A 27,005-nucleotide genomic window follows, 5' to 3' on the forward strand; every position below is an offset into this window, starting at 1 on the left:
CACTTGGCTGCAAGAAGCATCCTAACAGAGCTCAGTGGCACTTGCAAGAACTTCACAAAACAGACGCGAAACGGACCGGGAAGGGGAAGAACGTCAACCTGCTGGTGCTGCTTCAGTTTTCTGTCACGCAGGTGAAAAGCAGGGACCAAGGGGTACCGTTGTGCTACTCATGTGCAAAAGCCCCGTAACAATCAGAGGTAATTGGTAGTTATCAAATACAATCGATGATCAAGGACTTAGAACATTTACTTAGGACAACATAAGGTGGCGATTGGTTGGATCTTGAGATACATGGCGCAGGTTGTGGTAAAAGAAAGCCCGATGACATCTTGGCCACAACTACAACTGGACTTATACAGTTTTACAGCCACATGTGTTATTTCCTTTTACTCATTTGGAAGGAACAACTGATATGTTTGCATTGACCGCTATCTCCCGACATAACATTTAGGAGACAATACGTGATTGTCTTACAAAATATAAATAGTAGACAGACATGAAAGAACATTCATAAATCTTAAAACAAATCTTATTTTACAATGTGATTTATCAAAAGAACAGGAAAATAAAATTTAGGCAGGCTCCCTGAGTTCGTTCCTTCCAGGGTATTTTATTTCCTCCCCCCCCCCCCAAATTCATTTAGATCAAGCTTGAAACCTGCGTTGGTCAACTTACTGGCAAAAACACACAATCAAGTAGTGTTGAAGGATATTGATGATGAAACTTATTCAGAAAGTCCTCTTCTCAGACTCTGTGTTGCTATGTTCAACATCTTTGTGGTGTTTTTTTAATCTCAATTCAGTAGTGTGTACCACTTCCACCATTTCACTGCGCTCAATTTCACTTCCTTCACTCTACGTCTGACACCTGCATTTGTGACGTTCACGCTTGAACAGACGTCGATGTCAAACCAAGCGTCCCTCGCGGAGGTCATCTGGCGTCACGGCGGCCCTCCGCACGCTCTCACCGGGCCTGGGACCCCCTCCTCGCTTGGAGGGAGAGTGGACCGTTCTCCAGTCCCGAGAGGCCGCAGGTCTGGAAGAGCGACCCCCTAGCGAGGTCATCTCAGGGTCAGAGGAGCGAGCGTCTGGCTGCCAACTGGGCTCCATGACTGTATTTATGACTGCAAAGAAAAATATTAATTTATCTGGTGAAATACCATGACAAATAGCCAGACTTGTATACGCTCTTGCTAACTTACCCTCAAGCTGTCTTTGAACTCTCCTTAGTTCTTTCAAAATAGAAGTAATATCCTGAAATGCACAGATACAGTTTGACCGTCATTTGTAAATAGTAATTCTGAAACATTTTTTATAAAATAAACAAATAAATCCATACCTTGTTGGATGCTTTGACAACAGCACCATCACTGTAGGAATTCATTTCAGCTTCCACTTGTTCCCAAACATCCATTCTATCATGAAATAGCACCCTGTACACAGTACAACACAAGGTTATTGGACATTCTGGACTCACCGAAAATCACATTTGAATTTGGCTAAGAACCCCCGAGGTTGAGGTTTGGTTGAAATGTGAGGTACGCCTCAGCACCACTAGCCAGCCAATGACAAAACATGTACCGGGTGCTGCATATACAAACAACCACTCACTTTCATATTCACACCGATGCATAAATATCACCAATCAACCTAAAATGCATGTTTTTGAAAAGTAGCCAGAGAAAACGTGCCAATTCCTCACAAGGAGGCCACAAGTGAATTTCACATTCCAAGGCCGCAGAATTGTGAGGCAGACGTGCTAACCACTAGTCAAAACAAAAATACTTCTATGGGTACTCCACCTCCCTCCCCCATCCCCAAAACATGCAAGGAAGGTTAACTAAAGACTCCAAACGGCCTGTCGTGTGAATGCAAGTGAGAAAGGTTATGGATATGTGCCCTGAAATAGGCCGACCGGCGCAGGTAGCTGCGATAGATTCCACCACGCCCAGGACCCTCGTGAGGATGAGCGGTTATGAAAATGGATAGATTTTCCAACAGTCAACTCAATTCTAATCTCGCGTCTTACTTGATCTTCTCAGAAAGCTGCTCGGTGTTCTCTCGGATGGCCATGATGACCTGAGACACTGGATTCAGCATGGGGTCCTCCACAGTGACCTGTGGAAAAAGGAAGACATTATGATGATTTCAGATGGCTCGCGTCAGTCATTTTAGTGATGCGTGGTGTTGTGCTGGACCTCCTCTCTGTCGTGAGGTTGCAGGGTAGAGTTCGGATCCTGGTCACTTGAGTTAAGGTAAGGTTCTGCTGCTGAAGATAAACTTGGAGGGACTCTCCGATAGTTCAATCCCATCTCAGGTATGTGCTGAACAAGCTGAAAAAATTAAGAGCGGCCTGTTCAACAATAACTTGTAGAACAAAATCAGATCAGGATTAAGAAAACCACAGATTTATTGATTCTGTAAAAGCTGTGAAAAGCCTCAGACTGTTTGTTTACCTTTTCGTGAGCCGTCACTGCAGAAATGGGTACGCTAGTTTCCACAGTCAAGTTTTGGGGGTCACCTTCTCCTGTGACGTCATGAATCTCTCGGGCCAAGATGGCGAGATCTTTGGCCAGGTCCTGACTCAAACTACAAGAGAAGGAGCAAAAACTAGACAATTCAATAATCAAGTCAATCAATCAATCTGTACAACACCATATTCTCAATCAGTACTGACGTTCCCAAGGTGAGTACTGCAGAAAACACCATGAAACAAAAAGAAAAATGTTTAGCAATCACATCCCTTACCGTGCAATCTCAGCACTGTGGGTGGACCAGTTGTTAACGCCCTCCCTATCCTGGGTCTCCGCCTCAGAATCCTTGCCGCGGGGTTTGAGGTGCAGCGGGACCACAGGTTGGGGCCGAGGCGGACGGTGAGGACTGTGGGAGGCTGAGGAAGGTTGGGAGCGTTTGTATTTAGCAGTGCTTTGATTGGAGTCGTACTCCTCATCTGATGTGGAGGTATAGCCAGAACCTTTCTGTCGTCTCCGGGAGCCTTTGGCAGCATGAATTGGTTTGTGTTACAGAGGTTAGTAGGGATGAGGGGAGGAGAAGGAGGAGAAGGTACACAGATTCCATCACAGTACACCGCTAAGAAAAGTGATACATAGGGCTTTATTTTTGTAGACTGCGCAACTGCGACAAAATGGTGATTTTTGTGCCACTGCAAGGCTTGCTCGGTATACTATTGCAGTTATGGTGGCTCCTGCTGCATGTGACATTTTGGTGGCACACCGTTGGTCTACTTTTACACTTGCTTAGACCACGTAAATCCGACCCACTATGTAGACCACTAGTCCGACGGGATTTTGGTGAATTTGAACAGGGCCGAGGCAGAGTTCTGGTTTGTGTGGATGACGGGTTTTCATTCATGAATATGTGAACAGCAGGCATCAAACCCTCTGAAACCTTGTAGAAATCAATCAGTTGAACGGATTATCATCATCATCACACACAACTATCGCTGGCTGAAGCTAGGTCATGAGGACATATTTAAAAATCGACAGTGGTTGTCACGCGCTCATTCGGTATTTAATGACGCTACCCGCTAACGTTGACTTTGACACACCAGCCAAGAGCAGTGACAACACTGAAATCACGCACAGATTGCTACACTGTCTTTCGCACAGAATTGTCTCAATTCAGAGCTGTCATTATGCCGAATTTAAAGACTACAGTCTTTTTTTATATAGCTAATTTGATGTAAGCATTGTTACTCAAAGCACTTAAAAGTGAAAGAAAAAAACTTAAGGAAGAGAACACTTAAAAGGTAATGTTTCATATCTTGTTCTATCAGAGATTTCTGCTAGATATTTACAGATATGCATTCATTCATCTTCTGTTCCGCTTATCCTCAATAGGGTCGTGGGCGCGCTGGAACCTAGCCAAGCTATTTACAATGAAGTGGGAATAAAATGGAAAAAGAAAAAAAACGTTTACATTTGAAAAGATCTCATGAGTTGGCTTCCTTGATACAGAAAAGGTGATGTGTTCTACGGCTTAGAGACATACTGTGGGTAACAAAGGGAATGACATGAGACGCTTTGATTGACGGCTGATGAGGTCAGTAGTGTCCACTCCCACAACAGCACAATCTCTTCTTTTTTGAATACGCCCGGCCTAACCCATCTCTGTGCAGATCTACGCTTGGTCACAAAAATAGAGCCCATGGGGTCCACGAATGAGGAAAAAGGTGTTGTGGAAGTGCTCTTTTTTTTTTTTTTTTTTTTTTTTTTAAATGGATGTCAGACACATACAATATATTGTTGAGTCATAAATGAGAGAAATGAGCAAATGTTTAGCTTCCACAACACAGCAGCTGATTGGACACAAGAATACATTGAGCTTGTACTCACGTTAAGCTCACCATATCCCAACCGGATTTAAATAGTCTTACTGTTGCACATTGTGCAGATTAAGGGTTATTATTGTTAGTAAAAGTATTAGATATTTTTCCACATCAAAATTCTGTTAAAAAAAATGCACTTCAAGTGGAGACATCGTTAATGAGAAAAGTAAAAATCCTTCAAGAAACAAACCAATTCATAACTGGGTCAGACCTTGAAGTCCCATGCCCATCAAGTTCTGCTTTCTCAGGATGTAGTGCCAGATTTAAAATGATCTGAAGAACTGTTGTACTTTAGAAGCAAGATAAATCGTTTTCATACAATTGAGAACTCTTTTGTAGTGCCTTGTACTTTTAAGGAATAAAACAGCAAATATATTATTCAACGCTGCTCAGTGTTAAAGTATGTGTAAATAAACGAAGCTCATATTACACACACCAGATTCCACAGTTTCCTAACACTACACTGATACTTCCCGACAATACGTGCTCTCTAATACTGGCTTTGATTACTTATACAATTATTGTACAGTACTCACTTGCTGTGCTGCTGGCATATTTGGCACTGCTGGAACGTCCACGAGTGATGGGCGTCTTTGTGAGGGAGGGCTTCAGTGGCCTTTCGAGGGGTTTCGTCTTGTAAACAGAGTTGTTTGCAGACTCGGTATTACGGTTTGGGAATGATGGGCTCTTTCCTGCCCATTGCGAGGCAGAGGAGTTCTCAGGGTCACTGGGTGTGTGGAAGGAGCTTGTCCGTCGGCGAGGCATCGCTAGCATATCCCACCTGGAGAGTTTTTTGGTTTCCTTAGATTGGATATTAACCCCCTCCTGGGAGAGCCTCTCAGTCTCCGTGGTCTCATTGTCAGAGGCCTCACCAAGGCGGGCTCGCCGGAGCATGGATGCCCGCGTGGGTCTTGGAGCTGAAAAGCTATTGACACGGTTCAAAGTTTGGGTCACCCGTGATATCTTAGCATCCTCACGCTTAAAGGGTGTGGTGTACTTTTTCCGGGCCAGTGTGGAGTTTGACTCCTGATCAGAGTACGGAACACTGGAGCTGTGAGGCTCGTCACTCAGGTCCAGGGAGCCACATTTGCCAAAACTACGCCTTAGTCCAACTGGTCTCCTGGGGAGCTCAATCTTTTCTAGTCGTTGATGGCTCGTAACAGAAGACTGGTGGTTTGAGTAGTGACCAGATATGCTAGCTGAAGATGTCAGCAGAGGTTTTTTGGCCAGTGGGTTGGACCTGGTCCTACTGCTCTGCTGGCTTATTGTACTGGAGGAATCCATATCAGACTCCCCAGAGAGGGAGTCTGGTATGGGCGAAGGGGTGGTTTCTGATTGGCCTGCTTGGATCTTAGCCTCTAGAACAGCCAGAACATCCTCAGTCTCTTTGAGGTAAGAATGAGTTTCCTGGCTGCTGGTTTGCTGGAATAAATCGGGCTCAGAGTCCTTGTAAGAAGAAATGTTGGGTAGTCTGGCACTGCTCGGCTGCTCCTTCGTGAAGCTCTCTTGTCTGACTAAGGAGGATATTGAGCTGCCCTTGGACTCAGGGCTCTGTGCTTCCTGGGCCAGAATAGGAGCTGACATGCTGGGCCTGACTTTGCCTGATTCCTGGCTCCCTCTGCGCTTGGTCAAAGTCGCTGTGGAGAAGGTTTTGGTGGAACGTTTTTTCTCAGTCTTTTCATTAGTGTTAAGAGAGTTTGCTGTTGCATCTTCTGGCTGAGGTGTATCATCATCTGAATCAATGAAGAATGTTTTTGATTTGTCATATTGTTTGACCTGACCCTTATTTTTTCTGCTCTCTGTCTCTGACAGCGGCCTCCTCCACAGCTCTATGATAGAACCGTCATCAGACTTGCTGGCATCACTCAGACTATCAGGTTCTACGTCATCAGGCACTGATAATCTATGAATGCCATCAGGAGAGGTGCTTGCCACCAAGCTGCTTTGCTCCACATCAATCGTTGATTGTGGATCATGGTGAATATGAATGCTGGGAGCTGGAACGTCGCGCTTCTCCCCGAAGATGCCTCGGGCTCTTGGGCTTTCGGAGTCAACGCTGTCACGATTTAGGCTGAGTGGGGCCATGACTGTGCTCCGTGCTACAGTCAAAGAGTTATCAACCCAAATTTGCATATTAAACACACATTGTGGAACAGAAAATATCATTCATATTCATTAGGCTACTTCATTATCATTTCAAATTGACTAGAATGTCGCATAAGGTACCTTACCATCTACTGACAGCTCCATCTGGTGGGCCAACATATCAAAGTCGCTAGAAGTAGGACCAGACTCCACGTCCACCAAGCTCGCCCAGCAAGACATCCATTTTGGAGCCCCCTGGATCACTGCACCTCCTATTTGAAGCTGTGTGGAGTAAAACACAATTTATTGTGTCTGTCGAATAAATTACCAAGATGAAGCGCAGCATTACTTTTCTAAGCAACAAACACATTTCAAAACGACACCAGAATGAAATCACAACAACATGCAGTCACATTAGGTACAAGTGCACATTCTAATGAGCTCTAGAACAAGAGTTCAGTTCTGTATGATTTTTTTCCTTTTAATTACAGGTTAAGGCTCAGTTTTGATTGGCATTGTCAGAGAAGTGCTTTTTCTCCAAATTAGTGTGTTTATTACTGTGTTGTCATTTATAGTTCTTTAAATGTAGCCCTATTTTGGTCATCATACATGGCTAGAAGAAACGCATATGATATTGCCGGATACTGTACAATTCCACAGCACTTCCCAACTAGAACCACAGTAATAAATATTAAATGAATACAACTTTAATAGTCAAGGCAAAAAGAATCTTGAAAGCAAACATTTTCTTAATTCAACTCTTCTATTGGACATCAGATGGTGCAGGTGACCCTAATGCATTGTATGGTGATTAATTTAGTCATTTTACATCTAGTTAGATGAAAACAAACCATGAATAATTCCCAAAGTGTGCGAGATGAGGGAAATGTAAGAAATCAAAAGACAGTCACCAAAACATAGAGGCCCAATTAACTGACCCAACTTTAAGATTTTGTTAAAAAAAAAAAAAAAGTCTATTTTTTTTTCTAAATCTGAGCAGGAAGGTTTACCACTTGCTCCTTGTTGTGGAGCAGGCCTCACCTCCCCACTGCTACTCTGCCTATGCTGCTCCCTGCCCCCAACAATAACAGGCCTAAATGCTGATGTGTCTGCTTCACTGTGGTTGTTTCGCTCTGGATTCGCAACAACACCAAACACCTGGAACAAAGCATTACAAGTAGGTAATCAAGGCTGCCAACATCCATGGTTCCAGTTCCTGAGAGGCACCTTATTCCAAGAGACACAAGATTGCTAAATTTGAAGAGCCAACGGGGCCTTACGGGTTTTACTTCCCAAAGAAAATCCACAGCAGTGGTGCAACCAGGTACCCATAAAGAATACTTGCCTTATCAATCTTGTTCCGTGCCTCTTCTAGCTCCTTATCTGGGACATCTGCTTCGATGGTGTAGGTTCCTGCATCACTCAACGTGTCCTCTTCTACTTTTCTCGGGCTGCTTTGAGTCACGTTGACCTCTGCACTCTGACAAACGAGAGGCATTTTGGGCACCTCTAGAGGAACAGGCTGGTGGACAGGAGAGGATGTCTTGGGAGGAAGGTAAGCAACTGCAGGGGGGCTGGTGAGTGTGTGATCAGGCTGTGAGACTACCAATGTTTCAGTTTCAGCTGTTGTTGGTGGATTAGATGCCTTTTTCTCCTCGATGGAAGCCGACGACCGCTTTGTCTGTTTCAGCCATTCAGCTTTAAATTCTTTAGCCAGTTTAGATTTTCGACCTACACTGCTAAAAGGCCTTGGCGAAATGCCAGATGAGGACCGTGAGGAAAAGCCAGTGCTAATCCGTTCCTCTGTCTTTTCCCTTCGCAGAGAACCAGTTTTCTGAGAACCTGTGGAACCAGGATCTTTAAGAGGAATAGTGTAGCGTTGGGATGGAGGGGTGCTAAACCCTGGAGGCTGGACTTGCTTCTCGCTAGGGGGACTTGAGCTTTTCCTGGCCTTCTCATGCTGGATCCTACGGTTGGAAGGCTCGCACGGGTTGGTCTGGGAACGTTTCCTTCTGGGGTTATCATCAGAGTGTTCATCATGGAATTCTATGACAAAGGCTTGGTGAGGATTTGCTTTGCTAGCACTGGATTGAGACTCAGGAGGAGAGTAGAAGGAGTGCTGCTCTAAGTCACTGAAGCACTGTGCAGGGGAGACTCTCTGAGCCTGAGGTGAAATCTGCGAGCCACCTGGAGTTTGTGACTGAAGAAACATCTTTTCACTGATTGTGGGATTTTCTGAGCCAATTTCAGTTCCGTTTTCATAGTGAGTAGCTGATGATGAAAGAACATGAAAATAGAGTTTCTAAATGCTACAGAGATTCATAGTATTAATAATAAACTGTCAGACTTTGCTACTCACCCTCGATAGTGTTCAGAAATGATGGGTCACTGTTAGCACTGATGATGTTTTCACCCAGTGATCTTCTCCTCGTCATGTTAGCAGTACTTTGAACCAGCCAGTCAGCAACCTTACTTTCAGACGAGATAACCTCAGTTGGTGTGGTCACAGCCTCAGCAGGAGGAGGCTTACGCTGCTGGCGGAATGAGAACTTAGTGACATGGTCCTTGATCTTCATTTTGCCTGGGGTGCATTCGTCAAATTCGATAGTGAAGGATGCGTGGCTTTGGACCACAGGAGGTGTGGGGGTGGATGGGACATGGTCAGAGGGATCTTGAATGTCCTTTGTTGGAACCTCTTGAAGTTGTAAATCTAGTTTCTTGGGAGGTCGCTGCTGGATCTCTTTTGTGGGGATCTCAAAGTAGCTGGGCTCCTGGCAGTAGGAGAAGATGGACTTCCCCTGATTGTCAGACAAAGAACCTCCAAGCTCAAATCTGGAAAGATCTTTACCAGATTCTGGGGGCAAGAATACAATGTAGATAATATGATTAGTAGTGCTTCAACATACTGTAATGCGGTGTAACATAGCATTTTTTAGAAATGATTGATGACAAAAACAATAGAAGTATATTAAACTCTTGAGTTTCGAGCCCTTTGATAACAAGGAATGTTTAAATTAAATTAAAGTATAACAGGGATGGCTAGACAGGTGCCTTGGCCAAAAGTGACCGTGGTCCTCATAAATGGACAAAAATAATTTCACATTTCACAAATTCTTGTTGAAGTGTTGAAGCTGTTGTACAGTAGCTGCTAAGATGAGAACTCTGTCCATTCCTCCAAACATTTTGTAAAACATGCTTCCCGCACTCATGTTCGTTTGAGTACACACACACACACACGCACACGCACACACTAGGGTTTGGACTTTACAGCGATTTTATTGGCCTGATCAGAATCAGTCGATAATTGTCACTTTTTGCTGATCAGCTGATCGGTTTTGATATCATAATTCACTGCTCTGATCAATGACTGAAAAAGACTGCGCCCGCGTCGTGCACAGTATATCTGAATCCAAAATGTAGTTTATTTTCTCACAGGAGTATTTGTATAGCTTTTTTTTTCGTGTTTTGAAGTAGTACTGTAAATATCTGATGGCACAATGGGAGAGACAAGACTGCTGTGACGAGACGACATATGCGCGGATCACACTACAAGACTAATTTGCTCTTTCACAATTGCACTGTCAGACTACTGCAATCAAAAATACCACCACACCCCCCCCCCTTTTTTTTTTTTTTTTTAAACAATCAGTGGGCTTATAGTATATGGTCAACTCAAATGCGACTGGATACAGTCGTTACTGTAGGGATGACAACTTCAGTTGATTGCGCCAACTGTATTATAATGAGAAAACGGGGCTCCAGCATTCCCGCGACCCTTGTATGAATAAATGGGTTGGAATGGGGAAACAAAACGTGTGTTGGTGGTCACAGGAGGAGGGAGGACATTCATGTAAAGCTTACTTGAGGTATGTCAAAATCAGCTTTAATGACCAAGTACGATACAGCTCACAGAACCAGTCAACAAAACGTTATGTAACGTTACAGTTGCTGAATGTGGCCAAACACCACTCTCAATCTTTTTCTGCTGTGCAATATGAGGCTAACAATCAACCTTCCTCCCCTATACACCAGCTTAGTGGGTTATAGTCCAACACGAGGCAGCCAGGCACTGCCCATTGGCCTGTCATTGTAGGTGATTGCTTACATTCCAAAACAGGAAGCCAGAGATGTGTTTTGAACTTACACTCTCACATCCCTCACTGACCCACAAAGGCCTTGTGACGTCACAGTAAAGCGGGTCATTTCTAGTTAGGTTCTTATTCACAAACGTGGCAGTATCTGATATATCAAATGACAAAGCAAAATAAACCCTGGTAAGTGTAAAATACTGGACATTCTCAGACCTGGATACTGGCGGTCAGTGGATTTTCTACTTTGGTTCTGGATTTTAGTGGCTGGATCTTCATCCTCTCCCCACCAGGAAGGTTGCCCATACAGGGGAGTTGGCTTGGATATTAGTGTATCCATAGCGCCTAAACGACAAAATATTAATACTAATATTAGCGATTTTCAAAATGGCCATTTTTTCCCCCCAACATTAAAACATAAGACTGTAATTATGTCAGTCAAACAAAAATACAGGAAATAAAGAATAAAAAAAATATTCAAAATGCGCAAAATGATAATCATTACAACCAATGCGACCATATAAAGAGAGACACACACAAAGACAGATGACAGCACAACAACAGCAATGGATTTTCTCAAATTTCTTAATCCAAATCGAAACCAAGAATGTCCAGGTTATTCTTAGTCTGGACCTAAAGATTTATTATTCATGCACTCATGTTGTTTTTATATTGCATACAGTTATGGATGAAATCTGAAGACAAATTCATCAGTTCATGCATTTTTGTACTTGAAACTCTGTTGTAAACAAATGATGAAGGACAAAGTATTCTGAAACAGTATATTGTTCTGCCTGTATCATTGTTTTAGCAAGAAGCAAAATTACATTTATATATTTTTTAAATTAAACAGCCCAATAATCATTTACCAGATTTTTTTTCCCTACCAAATATAGGAACCAGCTTCCAAAATATCCAGGGATCGGCCCCTATTTAAAGATTTATGCATAGTGGGCGAAATAGAAAAATCATTCTTTGCGTAACTTTTTTTTCTTTATTTTTTGATCTTGTAGCACAATATATGACAGGATGATGGCAAAAATACAGTCACCAATGTGACACAGATGCTATCATGCATGCTTTATAAAGATAATCCTGATACAAAAGGGGATGAAGTTAATCCTAATCTTCAAGGGTAAAGAACAACTAGAGCATAATGAATACCTACTATATCTCTACAACAAGGGTTCTTCTATGTAAGAGGCGCAGCTCCGATCAATAAATGATCATGCATTATTGATTGTGTTCTAGGTACATATTCCAAACATCATGAGCATTTGGACACTATAGCCAAAGTGAAAAAGTCTTCAACACATATTACTCTCTCTTATTAGTCTAGTCTAGTTAACATGACTATCATGGCTGGTGGTCAAGACTCAATTACGGTGAAGTGTTCAAAATAACAACAGTCCAATGTGACTAACCAGATAAATCCACGGTTTCAGTATACTGTATTTTTTATTGCTACATGTTAAACAAGTTAGCAGTAAGTGCAGTAGATTCTCTGAAAACCAACAAGACCCAGCATTCATGATATACACACGCTTAATATGTGCAATTAGGGAATTTGTTGAAAAGGGGTGTGTTCAAAAAAATTGCAGTCTGCCGTTGACTTTAGAAACTCAGAACTATTTTGTACAAACTTTTTTTGTTTCTAGGATTTACTAATCCTATGACTCACTAAACTAATATTTAGTTGTATGATCACAGTTTTTTTTTTTTTTTTTTTTTTTTTTTTTAACAACTGCTTCACATCTGTGTGGGATGGAATCAACCAATATGGTTCGGAACCAAAATTTTGATATGTAGCAATAAAACTAAATAAGAACCGTCACATTGGACTGCAATTATTTTGAACATTAACAGTTTATAGTATAGATAGAGTCGCAACTTTACAACTCAGATCGTCTCCTTTGTAGATCAAGACACTTTTTCACTCTAAATGACTGTAAAGTTTGCCAATTTTACTTTTCCAAAGAACATCATGGTTCCGAAGGTGCAGTACTGTGTACTATGTAAAGTAGTGCAGCCAACTATTTCTTTAATGGCTTAATGAGTCACACCCTGTAAAAGTGCAGTGTCCCGCCTTGCAGACGGCACCAGGACTGAACAAACTCCACATCCTGAGCAGCTGAATGGGGAAAATATAGAACAGAGAAAAGATATTCATAGCTCTCTTTTAAGTACGCAGCAGAATCAGGCCAGATTTGTTCAAGTGACTGAGTCGCATAAAACCAAATGAAAATATAAATGTGCCACACTTTTTCTTATTTCTCTGAAATGGGGACATTTTGAGTCACTGACCAATTTAGTATGTGGGAACAATTTTGCAACACTGGGGATGTTCATAAACATCCTATTTTAAGCACAAGTAAGATTTTTCCCTCTGACCTCATAGGGGTTATTATGCAGTCGGAAAAAAAAATGTGAACAGCTGGAAGAGCTTTTACCAAGACAAATGCACTTCCTTCGCTAACAATTTGTAAACTACTGCCTGTGTTGTAAAATGGGATTTGTTGAAAAGCTTCGATCCCCTGAAAACAACTAAGCGAGACATATGTCCCACATCAGCTACACGTACCCATGTGAACACCAGGCATTAAGAACCTACATGGGCGTGTATCCAAAAGTTCTTCTTGTCAGCTGACCGGCAAGGCTGACAAAGATAAGAGCTTGTCCTTAACCTTTACATCCCTCCTTGCAACAACTTAGTTAAGTCAGCTTGTGCAGCCAAGATGGAAGTCTGTTTTTTTACTGACCACACGCTTGGAAACAATTCACAAAAGATTTCTACCCAGGAATACATTTTGACTATTTGTGCAAGAGAATGTCCACTACAGAGCAATTCAACAGAGAAAAGCCCTCACATGCAATTTCAGAGCTCCCGTAAGGGTTCATTTATACCTGTATGTGAAAGGGCTTTGCGTTCACCCTTTTGAGGTAGCTTGACATTGGAAATAATCTCTTTGCTCTTCTCTGGACTCAGAACATGCTGCTTGTCCTTCACCCGGGCCTCCAGGACTTTGAGACTGAGCTGCAACTGGCTGGTATACTTCTCATGCTGGACAGTGTGAGTGGGGAAACAGAACGTAAGGCACAAGCTACAACTCGTACAACATCCTGCTCAAAAGTCCCACTCGTGCACAAATCATTTTGTGACTTGAGATGGGTCATATTCTCGCAATCCATAGTTGCATTTATTGTTTTTATTCAGTAAATTATCAATGGCAATCATTTCAACAGTGCTTATCTGAAAACTGAAGTATACTTACTTTAAGAGCTTCCTCTGGCACCTTATGTTGGCTCTTCTCCAGGATATATACATGAGCATGTGGAGACCAGTTAAAGTACAACAACTATATACACCTGCTCAAACATTTGTTCGTGTACAGTATTAGAACCTGGCATTTGATCCTTTTCACTGGTGTACGATGTGGAATGACAGAAACCCAAGACATATCTTTGAAAAGAGGGTGCAACACCACATACCACGCGCGGTGTCTTCAGTTGTGGTGATAAACATTCCTAAATGTCACTGAACTCCAAGAGCTTTCCGCCATGATATCTAAACTAAATTCCACCTCCTACGGACTTTCAGCTGTGAGGGTGGAGATTTTCAGTTCGCATTTGACAATAATCTAAAACCCCTGACTGGAAAACCACAAGGGATTAACATGCCTATGTAGCCTGCGACCAACAAAGGGGAAATGTAGACTAATGGTAACGCAAGCGGTAGCCTATTGGCGCCTCATTCCAGGCTGGGCTGCTGGTTCAAGACAGAAAGTACAGGACAAAATACACATTTGTTTGAAACCAAACTGTTGACATTAACATTAAAGATGTTTTGTTTTGTTTAAAAAAAGGATATCGTAACCAAAGCGAATGACATCTGAAAGCTTGAGGGTGATGTATGTCTGGTCTGGAATTCTGAGGTCATTCACAAATGTCTGTTAAAAAAAATAAACAGATACAAACATCAAGCTATTCAATCAAAGTGGATGTGGTAGCCCTTGATGCTCAATGTTGCATGCACTCAGATAACATAAGGTTCTGTGCAAATGGCCCTTTTCCCACTGAAAGATAAACATTCATGGTCTTTATACAAGCATAAAAGTGAAACCACAGTCAAGTAGAGTTTAACTGCAGTGAAGGCGTCTTTAATCATGTTATTGTAGGCAAAACCTGGGCATTGATACATTTTTACATTAAAACAGTAACCAGAAGGAAGAATGAAAGAGCAGCTTTATTCAGTCCTCTAAGGGAAGATAATTGCTGAGGTCATGTTGAATAACTGTTCCAAGGCCTCGCACTGCTATGTTCTGATTAGTTTGGCACGGCCCAAAGACACCCTACCAGAGAACAATGAGCAACATCGCTGACCACTCAATTCTGAGTACATCGGGGGTAATGAAGCAGGAGAGAGGAGACACAGAGGAGACAGGTGGAACAGTTAGAAAGAAAACACTTGATTACAGTGGTATCAACCGTTACTGCAATTTTGTAATTAATCAACAGTGACAGACTGCAGACTGTACGCTAGTTCTATTACTCTGGCTGGAGCCAGGCTAAACTGACTCACCCCATTTAAACTGCCCAGATCCTTCACCATGTGCTCATCTGCGTTTGGGTCGTAGTTGATCACAGCGTGCTGTTTGTCCACACTTCGAGACTGCAGATGTCAGACAAAGGAATTTGCATTTCAGACAAGTGGAGCACTGTCCTACCGGATCAATTAAAACAACAGTTAGGAGATACCAATGTGGAGTTAGCATGTTTGTCCCATGAGTTTCCCACCAAAACATGCTCCTTGGGCGAACAGACTCTAAACTGGATTGGAATTGGATGGATAGAAATTTTAAAATGAACCACAGACATCCATGTCATATAGTAGATTGAAAAGAGCTATTCAGGGGGCACAAAGTCAGCTGAGAAATATTCCGTCTTCAGTTCTTCAGTTAATGCTTCTTTTTTGTTCATCCAGCCTCTCGCTGATATCCAGATCCATAACCAGAAGAAATGTGCTTCTGTCTCAATACTTCATCATCAGTTGCTGGAAAGGCAAACCAAGCGAGAGACTGGAACTGATGCACTTTCATTTTTACGCTCATTAACCACTCGGGGCATCCGCGTGACAAAAAAAAAAAAAAAAAAAAAAAAATCAAAACAGTGACAACCAGGCAAAATCGTTGACACCCTTCAATAGTCCTTTTATCTAGATAGGAAAAGTCACTGTAATGTGCATTATCCTGTCTGCCCTGTCAACTTCATGGTGAATGGCTTGGTTGCCTGAGGTGGTGGGCCTAATGAAATAGTTCACCTACTTGATTGAGTTAACTGTGCAGTAGCACGGACACATTCCTCACTCGCAGGCCTCTGACTGTTTGAGGACAAATCATTTTGCCCTGGTTCAGTAAAAAGAAAGTATCAACTGCAGCAGTAGGAAATAGCAAATAGGCCATTGAACCCGAGACTGAAGAGGAAGGAGGATATGTGTGTTCTGATTACTAGTCCATGACTTGGATACTCAACGGACAACAGTTGTCTTGGTAATTCCACACATGCAAGCTGGAAGGCACACGGGTTATTTGACACCCACTTTCACACCAAAAAGGATTTTCCTCAACGTTGCAGAATATGGAGAGCCACTGAAAATATTTGAAGAATTAAACTGTTAAATAGTTTGGGGGCTTTTGTGCTGAGCAAAGTAGCAATTAAAAATAAAATAAAATAAACATTGGCATCCTTTTAGACCAAGTTGCCTACTGCCAGTTGGGCCTCATCACAATCTCAATGCATGCTGGGAGCTGGTGCCTTGTCAGTTTGACGTGATGAAAATGGCTTCCCCGTCAGAGAGTGATTATTTAAAAAAAAAAAAATTATACAGTGAGATGGTCTTAGTCCATGGAACATTGTGCTGCCGATTGTCGAGTCGACCTCCGCCTCCATGCGGACGTATCACCTGTGTGAGCCCTGACTCCAAAAACACTTGATAAGTCACACACCTGGAGCATTAGCTCGCAGTCATCCCGGCCGACAAAGATCATCTCCCGTGGCAACCGGTGGCGCGTGCCCGAGCTGCTGACCAGAAACCATGATGTCACGCTCATCCTGGTGCTGCGAGTCAGGATCTTCTTGGCATCCTGGAACATAAATAGACCCCCAGAAAGACATTGTCATCAGTTTGCCATGCGAGATCATCATGTGTACAACAGGAAATCATCATTTGTTGATCTATCTATGCTCACAAAATATAGAGACTGAGAAAACAATTAAATGCTCTTGCACAAGATGGGAGAAGGTACAGTTAACCCTGCGGTGTTAAACCTGTTTTCATTGTGGGTCACATTTAAGCTATAAGCTAAGCCTAAGAGGCCCAGTTATAACAGTGAAACCACACAAAAGTATAATTGCTTCAGGTGTGATGGTACACCTAAAAAAAGCTATGGGTACAGAAAGGGAGCAAACTTCAAAAAGTTGTGTTGAAGTGTTAAAGAAAAGAGATTTAATGACATTTTACCTCAAAAAGCAAGTGCTTTTTTTTTTTTTTTTTTTTTTTTTTTAAGAAATGTGCAACATCTTGTCTTGATTTCTTTTTATAGGGACAGAAGGATGCAGAAAGGCTGTTTGAAGGACGCTCACAGAAAGTTGTGTTTATACCACACAAAGTTTTTGTTTTGTTTTGTGAACATATGGTCATACCAAAAATGTCTACTACCAAGAAGATGAGCTGCACCTTATTTCTCTCCAAATAAGGCATTTAGAGAGTGATCCTGTTGCACTTCTTGTCACTTACCGGAAACCCTGACAAACATCCCATCATATTAGATAATCACCAATAATTTAGGTTTGTTCAAATATAAGACTTGCTTTCAACAGAAATCAAGGTACTATTGTGGTCTGTGGATTAACCTGTGTTGGCGCTCATATAGGACAAAGATAGGTACGTGTTCAACTGAACAAGGCTGCATTTGAAACCAAACAAATCTGAGAGTAAATTAAGACGGTCACGTCATTATTTCAGTACTGTGTATACTTTTTTGATTTTTTTTTTGAAAGGCACATTGAGGTGAATGAGGGGAATTATCACAGGAGAGCTCGGTGATTCCCAACCAATGTGCTGGGAGGGATCAAGTGTGGAAATGATCCAATTTCACTTGATTGATCCTAAAATGATTTATTGCAAACACAATAATATATTTCTTCATCTAACTACTGTATGTTGGCTAAGCATAATAAATAAATGGTCATTCGTTAAATGGCAGAAAATTAACCCATGTATTCCCGAGTTTGTGACATTTTATTTTGTCTGGTGGTGTGTCGTAAGATTTTTGCTCATGTAAAATATGTGTCTGGGCTAAAAAAAAAAAAAACAACAGGTTGGGAAACACCATCTCATCTGAGCTAGGTGAGACCTGTTAATCCAAACGATTCCAGTCTGGCAGTTACTGCAGTCCTAAACCTCATAATGCGCTTCACATATTTGAATATAGCTAAACGTTTTGGGAAAGAATATGGCAGGTAGGGGATTGACAGGTGTACATGATGTACGCTACAACGGCACATGTCAAATATAGATGATTCATGGGGGGGGGACTTTGAACTTAATTCTGTGAAGTCTGTTTCAACCCTGTTGCAATAATGTGAGCCATTCGTGGAACTTCAGCTAAACAAGGAAACTTTCCCGTGCTCGCGCTTTGGCCCTTCCTGTCACCGTGTTCTCTCCCATTCGGAGATTTCAACCGTACACACAACACAGAGAAGTGAAGCTAAATATTATTCTCCGTTAAAAGGGCCTCGGTAGACTTGTTTGTTCGCGACCGAAACCAGCCTTTTCCCTTCCTACGTGACTTTCCCACAAGCCCCAAACATACCTGTAAAGCCTTCTCCGTCTTACTCCTGAGCGAAGCCAGCGTTTCCTGTCTTCGTCAAATCGAACTTCGACAAAGAACATATACAAGGACGGCGCCAGGTGACGGCGGCCAGGTAAATTTTGCTCACACCCTCTTTTTTTTTCCTCAGGGGAATGACAACCGGCCGAAACTCTCCGACGCCTCCCGACACGATGACGTAACTTGACAAGTCCCGTCGAACCCACTGCCATGGTAAGAGGTCTCACTCTGACGCTACTGAATTGAAAAGGAACTCACGAACACGATGCCTTATTTTAAGTCTATTTAAAATAATAAACAAAGAACAAAAAATAAACTGAGCGCAACATTGAATATACACAATGTAATTCACTCATAGTGCAAACAACTAGACGAGAGAAACTACGTTTAACAGTACATAAAAAAATATATATATAAAGTAATCCGCATTCCAATGGGCACAGCTTTCAATACAAATCACCGTTTAAAACATGAAAAAATAAAACAAATATATAAGAACTGGACGACGCCATTTTCTGATGTACGTTTAATCCCCCCCCCACCACCACCACCACCAAATTCTACGATCTGTCAATTATAGACGGTCTTTGTCCTTCGTTTTGTTTATCCAGTTTGACGGAACCACAGAGGATCACAAACGTCGACCCCTGAGATTTTGTGTCAAAAGTTACAACGGAAGGAATGACTTAAATTCGTGTTTTGCTTTTGAACATTTAATCCTCGCGCAATGTTAACTCGTGTTCATATAAAGGGTTGGTCTGAAAAATAACTTTGGCAAAAAGGCCACTAGATGACGCCGTAGGCTCAGTTTCCACGTTGGACAATACAGTAATAGTGTACTGCACAAGTTTGGTGATGACAAAATAAAAGAACATGCGATTGGCATTGAATGAAATTATTTAATCAATGTGTGAAACTGTTATATAGTAATATTTTTCTGTACTTGTTGATCGAAAGTAAAGTATAAATGCTAAACAAGGATATTAATTCAATAACCTTAAATTTACTTAATACAAAATTATATACAGCACCCATGTTTTACCACTGGAGAAAAAAAAGTCAAGCTGTTGAATCAGTTCATTATTTGCTTCTTATTCATGAACGCATGTCCTATGCATGCATAGAATATAATATAATAATATAGTAAGTCTACACACCCTCATTAAAATGCCATTTTTTTACATTGAAAAAATAAACCAAGATCAATTGTTTCAAAACTTTTTTCCATCATACAAACAGTAAACTCTGTTTTGAAAAATCTTTTCGAGAGAAGTGAAAATCAACCCAGGGTGGCAATTTTTTGCCTTATTGAGATAAAGTCTCCTAACAGGCCACAATCAAGGAAATAACACTTCTTTTTCATTTATGGTTCAGTTATATAACTTTATTAATTTATAATCTCATCCCAAAAATGGGACGCTCCCCGCGAGAGGGTACTTGGTTTTTTTTAGTAGGTCATCCCAAAAACCAGAATCAGATTAAAACACTTAAATATTTTGATATACTGAAGGATATAATGAGTGATGTCCCAAAAATGCAACGCTGCCCACGAATGGGTTTTAAACGAGAGATCATGTGGTTGAACTAATGTGCGCACTCTGATGAGATTGTGTTCACAATTAGCCAATTACAGTGCAGTATCATCCAGACTTGGAGGCACAACCAGGTGGGTTTTGGGTCATGTAGCTAGAGGCAGGTGAAGCCTGGTTGTCATGTGAGGTGGGCCACAATGGGCCAAAGCTTGTCATGTTGGCACCATGCATTACATCTGGACAGAGACGGACTACGAGGCCTGGCATTCAACATCTGCTGCAGACACTGTACCATCTGGCCGAGGCACTGAAGGAGAGCACAGGTCCCCGTGTCCGAGCAGCTGCAGAGGCCCAGACGAATAATACCTGAGTTCAGCCAGTAGAGATGGCGAAATCGTCAGAACCGCCATCAGTGCATTTGTCTCACGAAGTCAGGCATGGTTGTCACTAGGCTGAGATCACAATAAAATGCTCAATTCCCTGCTTGGAGGTACTCAAGGTAACAATATTGACTATTTCATCTGAAGGCATTTAAGAGAAGCATCAGCCACATTATTAGGTGTACAAGTACAAAAAGGAATGGAGAAAAGTTATTGTATTTCAGTAGTTCAATTAAAAACAGTGACTAATCATATATAGCCTGTCCATAAGACTAAAATATTTCTTTTCATTTGATAATTATAGCTTGCAAGCAACAAACTGAAAATGCACCATCCAAATAGGATATATAAAATAAAGTATTTTCAGTGTAGAAAATAGGCACCAATTGGTCTATGGTGTGTGACAATTACAAACTTTTAATTCTGGGAAATTTTTAAAAACTGTATTCTAATGTATTGGGATGAATAATTTTAAAAACATTTACTCAAGACAAAGCAACAATTCTGCACTTACATATAGAAAAGGCTGCATTTTGAGAATTCTTCAGGATTATATTTTTTGGGGAGGGGGCGCATACAGGTGTGGATTGGTCAATCGTTAGCAGTTAAAAAAATATGAACATATTGCATTGTTAAGACCTTTTATTCCATCAGTTTGAAAGAAAAGTAAAAACAGTGTACAAAGTTTATATTATTTGTTTGCTAAAGCTGGTGTCCTCAGTCTCGCGGATATGGTAGGGCAGGTACAAAAAGTTGCAATAAAAACAAAGTATAAAATGAATTTCCCTATTTTTCATGTGACAGCAAGGGCGGGGTGTACATAGAAATAGGTAACAATCAAATTGAACAAAAGTGAAAACAAGAAGTTACATTCAATAAGGCATAATGCACTTTTGAAAAATGATTATCTGTCAGGTTAACCACACCGGAAACCTAATCACACTTTGAATATGTTGGATGCCAAACATCACATTTGACCCTCAGCTATGTTTTAAAAAGGTTTTTAATCCATCCAAAACATTTGAATATTGTATGATAAGCTAATTTAAGTATTTTCAACCACATATACAAAACCCAAATGCAATCAATGTGGGGCAGCAAAGTGCATTTCATTGGCACATTGAAACTTTCTATGTAAATGCTGGTCTCATAAATAAGAAGTAGGGAATGGGACACAAATTCCGCTAAGACGCAAATGAAAAATGACTTGGTGTGTATTCCCCTGAAGTCCACTTTGTGTTCCTACAGAAATGTATCGTGTTAGTGACCTCACTGAGGCTGCAGAGGAAGCACTGGATGGGAAACACCCAATACTCTACTAGAAGAAAAAAAAAACTAAAAGGAGAGGAGAGGTTCTGAGGGGTCAGCGAGGGCCCGACTGATCCGGATCAGAAGGGAAACCCAGAGGTGTTCACTGTGCAGCATTGAGATAGAAAGGAAGGCAACAAGAACAAGACAATTTCATTTTATCCAAAAAAAAGAAAGATCTCTGCGTGCAAACACGGGACTAAGCGGTTGTCTTGAACCGTAACCTGACCCTTATCGTTCTTTGCATATTATTCATTTATCAGACTCAATGAGGGTGTTTACAAAAGGGTGCATGCAGGAAAAATCCACTTTATTTCAAATGTTACATTCACCTTTGAAGCCCCCTTAAAAATGTTGGGTTTGGTTTTGATTTGGAGAAGAGGCATGTCATGCACACACCAGTTTATCACCAGGACTTTGGTCCACCGCATTTGTGATTTCTACTTGAAATGGTTGATTTCGGATCAATTATGTTTTGAAAAATATATTAGCCCTTCTTGAAACTTGTGGCGGTGGCCCAATTTCTGCATCAAAAGGTGCTGGTGTGCGGATGCCTACGCGCTAGACGGCCAGGAAACGAAGACTAGTGTTAACGTTCACATGGAGGGTAAAAAAAAAAAAAAAAAAAAGAAAAGAGAAGGAAAAAAAGACAGCTCTGTTTGTGTTGTCTTGCACTTCTTCCTTCCTGGAGAACCCAACTTGGGAGAGGGTGGGGAGAGGTGACACTGCACAACAGGTGGAGGACACAGTCTTTTTGGAGGATGCAGTCAGCTTGAAGGGGAGGGATTGAGGGTGATGATTGAGGAATGTGCGAGTGCTGTCAAGCCACCCCACTGGCAGAGTAGGAGAACTGAGGGAAGTGGGGTCTCCGTTCACTGTCGAAAGACTCCATGCTGTCGTCTGGGGGTACGTGAAAAACAGAGTTTAAGCTCAAATGCGAGGTGTCAATCAATGAATGTAACAATATTTAATTAACAAGAGGACACCTGCTCAAAACAGCAAGATCCCAGACTCACCACACTAACATGTAACAGGTTGAGAGATTTATCGTAACTTTTCAATTGCATTTTACACATGTGTCACAAGTCAAAATATTACGCAAAATACGAGAGGTGGCTTTTCAACATAACTTAACAATATGGACGATGCCTTCGTCAAATTAAGGCTACAGTATCACTATTTTTACATTACTAGTTGCTGAGCGGTGATCAACTTCTTCTTACACGTTTGAAAGAAGGATAACGATCACAACAATTATACACTGGAACTGATTATTTACATTTAAATTGCAGTGTACGCCCATTATATCATGATTCATCATTACTGACACAGCTGCATCACTGATTTTTAAACACCCACCCCAAGATTTTTTTTCCAGCATACACCAAATCTAAATTTAGAATCACTAGTTTTCAGAATACTACCACGATGTGCTACACCATACCAGGCAGCACTGAGGTCTAGTGGAAGAGATGCAGGATTATGAGCAAGAAGAACCAGGAAAGGTCCATGCGAAAGGGTAGTTACTCTTCATTGTACCCACAGTACAGTGGATGTATGCCTGAGAGTAGTGTTGCATGCTCTGTTTGTATGTGTTGGTGGACCACTTGTGTTAAAGTAGCAGTTGTTTGAAGGTTTGGTATTATAGTAACATCTATGTAAATTCCTAATTTCTTTTTGCATAATGTTACCATTACGCTAGCAGACCTTTGTTAAAAGTATATGATTAGGGTGAACATTTTTAGTGATTTAATGTAGTCAATGTTTAATCCTCCTTTTTTGCGTGTCAGATTTACACAAAACATGAAATGGCAGCGTCAAAGAACTTGGATGAAGCATGGTTTGTCTCTTATTTAAAAAACAAAATGCTACACAGAGTGGATGGAGCTTATTAACCAGTACCCAATGTTGTCTGAAAAGTATGGCAGTTCTTTGACCCTCAAATGCAACAAGACAAAACAATGCGGCAAAACAATATTTGTCTTGCTTTGGCCTGTGTACAAAAACAGCAAATGTTTTTTTCAACAGGTAATGTAAGATAGGTTAGAATAGATAAGCATATAATTTAGGATGAAAAAAAAAGACATCAATAAAATGGGATAATTTACTACTTCATATTGGGCTGTTGGAATTGCAGTATGTCAGAACCAGTGTAAACTAAGGAACCACTGTAGAGACCACAGTTTTGTGAGTTTTGAAATAAGGAGACTCTGCAGGCTGTCCAGGGGAGGGCAGACTGGTCTCAAGGAAGAGAGACCTTATGCAGCCACAATACTTTCTTTATTACTGAGCTTCTGCATTCAATTAAAAAAAATACTGTAATTTACGGACTATAAGCCGCGACTTTTGTCGCACGCTTTCAACCCGGCGACTTATACAATGATGCGGCTAATTTATGCATTTTTTCCTAACGGCCGGAAGGGGCGTAAGGGGGTAAGAATGAGACTGGTGGAACATACAGTATGTGTCGAGGAAGACGCAAGTTTAATGAAACTTTGCGTTTTGTGCATGAATCAAATTAGCATGAACAGACGGAAAATGCAAGAAGAAATGCATATAACGCAGCTTTCAAGTTAAAGACAACCGAGCTGGTCAGTAAAGAAGGAAACAGAGCTGCTGCACGTAAACTTGGCATAAGTGAATCGATGGTGAGACACTGGAAACAGCACCGGGAGAAACTGGAGCAGTGTAAAAAGACGAAAAAAGCTTTCAGAAGTAATAAAAGCAGGTGGCCTCAACCACGTTGCTGCAGTGTTACTGCTGCGTCACAGGCACTGTTTGGAAAGAAAAGCTAAGGTATATTATCAAAACTTTAAAAACACTCTGTGTACCTTCATTCTTTGTAAACATCTGATGTTTCAATGTAGGCACATGCGGTTTATAGACAGGTGTGGCTTATGTATGTACAAAATGGTTTTTCCTTTTAAAATGTACTGGGTGAGGCTTATAATCAGGTGCATCCTATATTCCAGAAATTACGGTATATATATTCATAAAAAAAAGTATGTTAAGAAAAAATGGCAAAATGGGCTAGTAAAAGAATAACCTTTGAAAAACCATCAAATTGTAAGGCATTACCTTGTCCAGGTGGCGTAATTGTGATGGTTTGTGCAGTGAACTCCTCATCAAAATATCGTGTGTCTGTCTCAGAGGTAACTTGGGGCTTGAACGGCGGGACCAACTATTCAAACGAGACAAAACGGAAAAATCAGTGAAGACACTGGCTTTACGGAAAAGTTATGATTATATTATAGCCTTTATCTTTCGTCAAGTACCCTATGTCTGAAACTGACCTTTTTCTCATAAACATCTTGCCATTCAATCCCTGCAAAGAACTTATGTTGCATGATTTCCTTGGCATCGTCAGGACCCCCACCTAACCTGGAAGCATGGAAAAATAATAGGTATACTCCAATTTAAAAGTGTGCTAACATCAATGTTACCTATAACCCTTACAATTCAATTAAAAAACAAAAATATCTGTTTACGAGAGGGTAAAGCGTAAAAATAAACAAATGAGGTAATGTGGATCACAAACCTGTCACCATTCCAGTCTCACAGTCAAGTCAAAGTTTATTTGCATAGCCCTTAATCACAAGAGTCTCAAAGGGTTTCACATGCCCACAGTTGGCAATGATTGTAAAAGTGGGATTGTTTTGTCAGGGTATTTGCAAAGAATGGAAAGGCTGAAAAATGCCCACCGTATCAAACTGAATTGAACTGTACTGCTTAATGCCAACAGGCCTTTGGTTTTGAAAGAATTTCATTTTACTGAACCCTCTTTTATTGCAGAGAATACATTCCAGTATTTCAATAAGTGAAAATCTGCAATATAGTAACAATAAATGATAATATAGCAACATACTATATATAAGTTGCATTTTTCAGTTATGGCTAGCTAATTTGGCAATTTTTGGCTTCTCAGTATCCAATGTTAGCTCGTGCTTGAGTAAAAATATGGAACATGACGTTGTGCCAAGTTATCAAAATGGGTATTGTTTGTATCGGTGCATCTGTAAAAAATGGAATTACCAAACTGCACATATTTTTGTAGTGCAATAAAAAAAAAAAATCATTCTAAATCAGATTCACTCAGGAATAAACAATTTTATTTATTTTATAATGCAGTAAATAGTAAGTTATATAACTATAATAAAGCAAACTTACTATCCTTCCAAAAAACCCATCTGCAAACATCTAACCAGTAACAATCATAATTTAGGTTTCTGCATTTTCTGCACTGTCAAGTTTAAAATATTGTTCAGTGCGATCAATTAGTCAAACAATCAACAATCGATTAAAATCATTAGTTTCAGACCTATAAGTATCCGTACTTGTGCTAGGCCACTCTGTATCTTAGTGATAAACTACAGTATATTCTGACATTGCACAAATGTGGGTTATACTACCCCTCTATGCAGAAATCCAAGAACCTCTTTGCAGTTTTCACCTTTTAAACATGTTGTTTCTTTTAGTTTAATCACTGAACACATTGGGATTAATTTCTGTTTGTCTCATTGAGAAATGGCCTCACCTCTGCATGGGGTCCTTCTTGAGGAGTCCAGAGAGCAGCGAACGTGCCTCTGGACCGAGTGTTCGTGGGAAGCGGATGTCTTCCATGAGGATGAGCTCAAACAGCTTCTCGTGGTCCTGGTTGTAGAAAGGCAGCCTGCCGCACATCATCTCGTACATCACCACGCCAAGACCCCACCAGTCCACGGCACGGCCATAGTCATTGTCCTCAAGTACCTTGGAGATTGACCGTAAAGTTATTGATGAACAAATGGTCCAATACAAGAATCTGCCTTGAGGAATAGATTATGATCACTGCTAAGATTGATGAATTTATCAATGTGTTTGTTTTGTGATTGTAGTTTGCAAATGCAATAGCATTGAATAGAAGTTTTTAATACTGCATTGTTTATATCAAGACAGAACATGCGCGCACATAAAGCCTGGCACCACTCCTATTCAGTTTACATGATGAAAATTTACTTGTGATTGGTTTGGCAAAAGGAACATTCGACCGCTGTGAAACCGAACAAAATGTCTTTCACATTTGGCTTGTTTATTCCGATTGAGGTGCTTATATGGTGCATTTTAATTCAGTTTGGGCTTCTAAACCGATTAGAATTGGAAAAGAAGGCTCCGTGTAAACCCCCCCCAGGTGTTTTGTTCCTCTAAAGTTGCCAGATAATTGAAATGTAATAATTGTTTGATACAGGTGTATCAAAATATGTGGCTGATGACTGCATAAATCCAAAAACAACTGTTACTCCTCAATGTGCTTTCAAAATCACCTGCTCTCCCCATTGACCTGTGGTTTAGAGGCAGGCCGGGGCCAACCCTGACTCACATCTCCTATTAAGAGGGAGG

At 41.0% G+C, this 27,005-nt stretch overlaps 2 protein-coding genes across 6 annotated transcripts in view; both read right to left on the reverse strand.

The window, feature by feature from the left end:
* Positions 1-905: 905 nt before the first annotated feature.
* cep170ba (centrosomal protein 170Ba) lies at positions 906-18,550 on the reverse strand. The gene is made up of 19 exons (XM_061844738.1): positions 18,392-18,550; positions 16,523-16,660; positions 15,100-15,189; positions 14,387-14,467; positions 13,793-13,849; positions 13,425-13,581; positions 10,737-10,865; positions 8,792-9,286; positions 7,778-8,703; positions 7,474-7,590; positions 6,579-6,714; positions 4,884-6,446; positions 2,748-2,994; positions 2,456-2,588; positions 2,198-2,332; positions 2,029-2,117; positions 1,339-1,432; positions 1,202-1,253; positions 906-1,123 (listed from the first exon to the last, which is right to left on the reverse strand). The coding sequence occupies exons 2-19, from the start codon at positions 16,625-16,627 to the stop codon at positions 906-908; spliced, it is 4,824 nt and encodes a 1,607-aa protein (XP_061700722.1). The 5' UTR covers positions 16,628-16,660; positions 18,392-18,550.
* A 2,168-nt stretch (positions 18,551-20,718) lies between these two features.
* The window catches only part of akt1 (v-akt murine thymoma viral oncogene homolog 1), a 45,305-nt gene continuing 39,018 nt past the window's right edge, over positions 20,719-27,005 (reverse strand). For all 5 annotated transcript variants that reach the window (XM_061844744.1, XM_061844745.1, XM_061844743.1 and 2 more), the window contains 4 exons: positions 26,164-26,378; positions 24,923-25,010; positions 24,708-24,810; positions 20,719-22,529 (listed from right to left, as the gene is read on the reverse strand). In XM_061844744.1, coding sequence (XP_061700728.1) covers positions 22,450-22,529; positions 24,708-24,810; positions 24,923-25,010; positions 26,164-26,378 — 486 coding nt within the window. In that variant the 3' untranslated portion in view covers positions 20,719-22,449. The remainder of the gene's footprint in view (positions 22,530-24,707; positions 24,811-24,922; positions 25,011-26,163; positions 26,379-27,005) is intronic.

This window comes from Syngnathoides biaculeatus, chromosome 15 (assembly GCF_019802595.1).
Source record: "Syngnathoides biaculeatus isolate LvHL_M chromosome 15, ASM1980259v1, whole genome shotgun sequence".
NCBI classification, from domain to species: domain Eukaryota; kingdom Metazoa; phylum Chordata; class Actinopteri; order Syngnathiformes; family Syngnathidae; genus Syngnathoides; species Syngnathoides biaculeatus.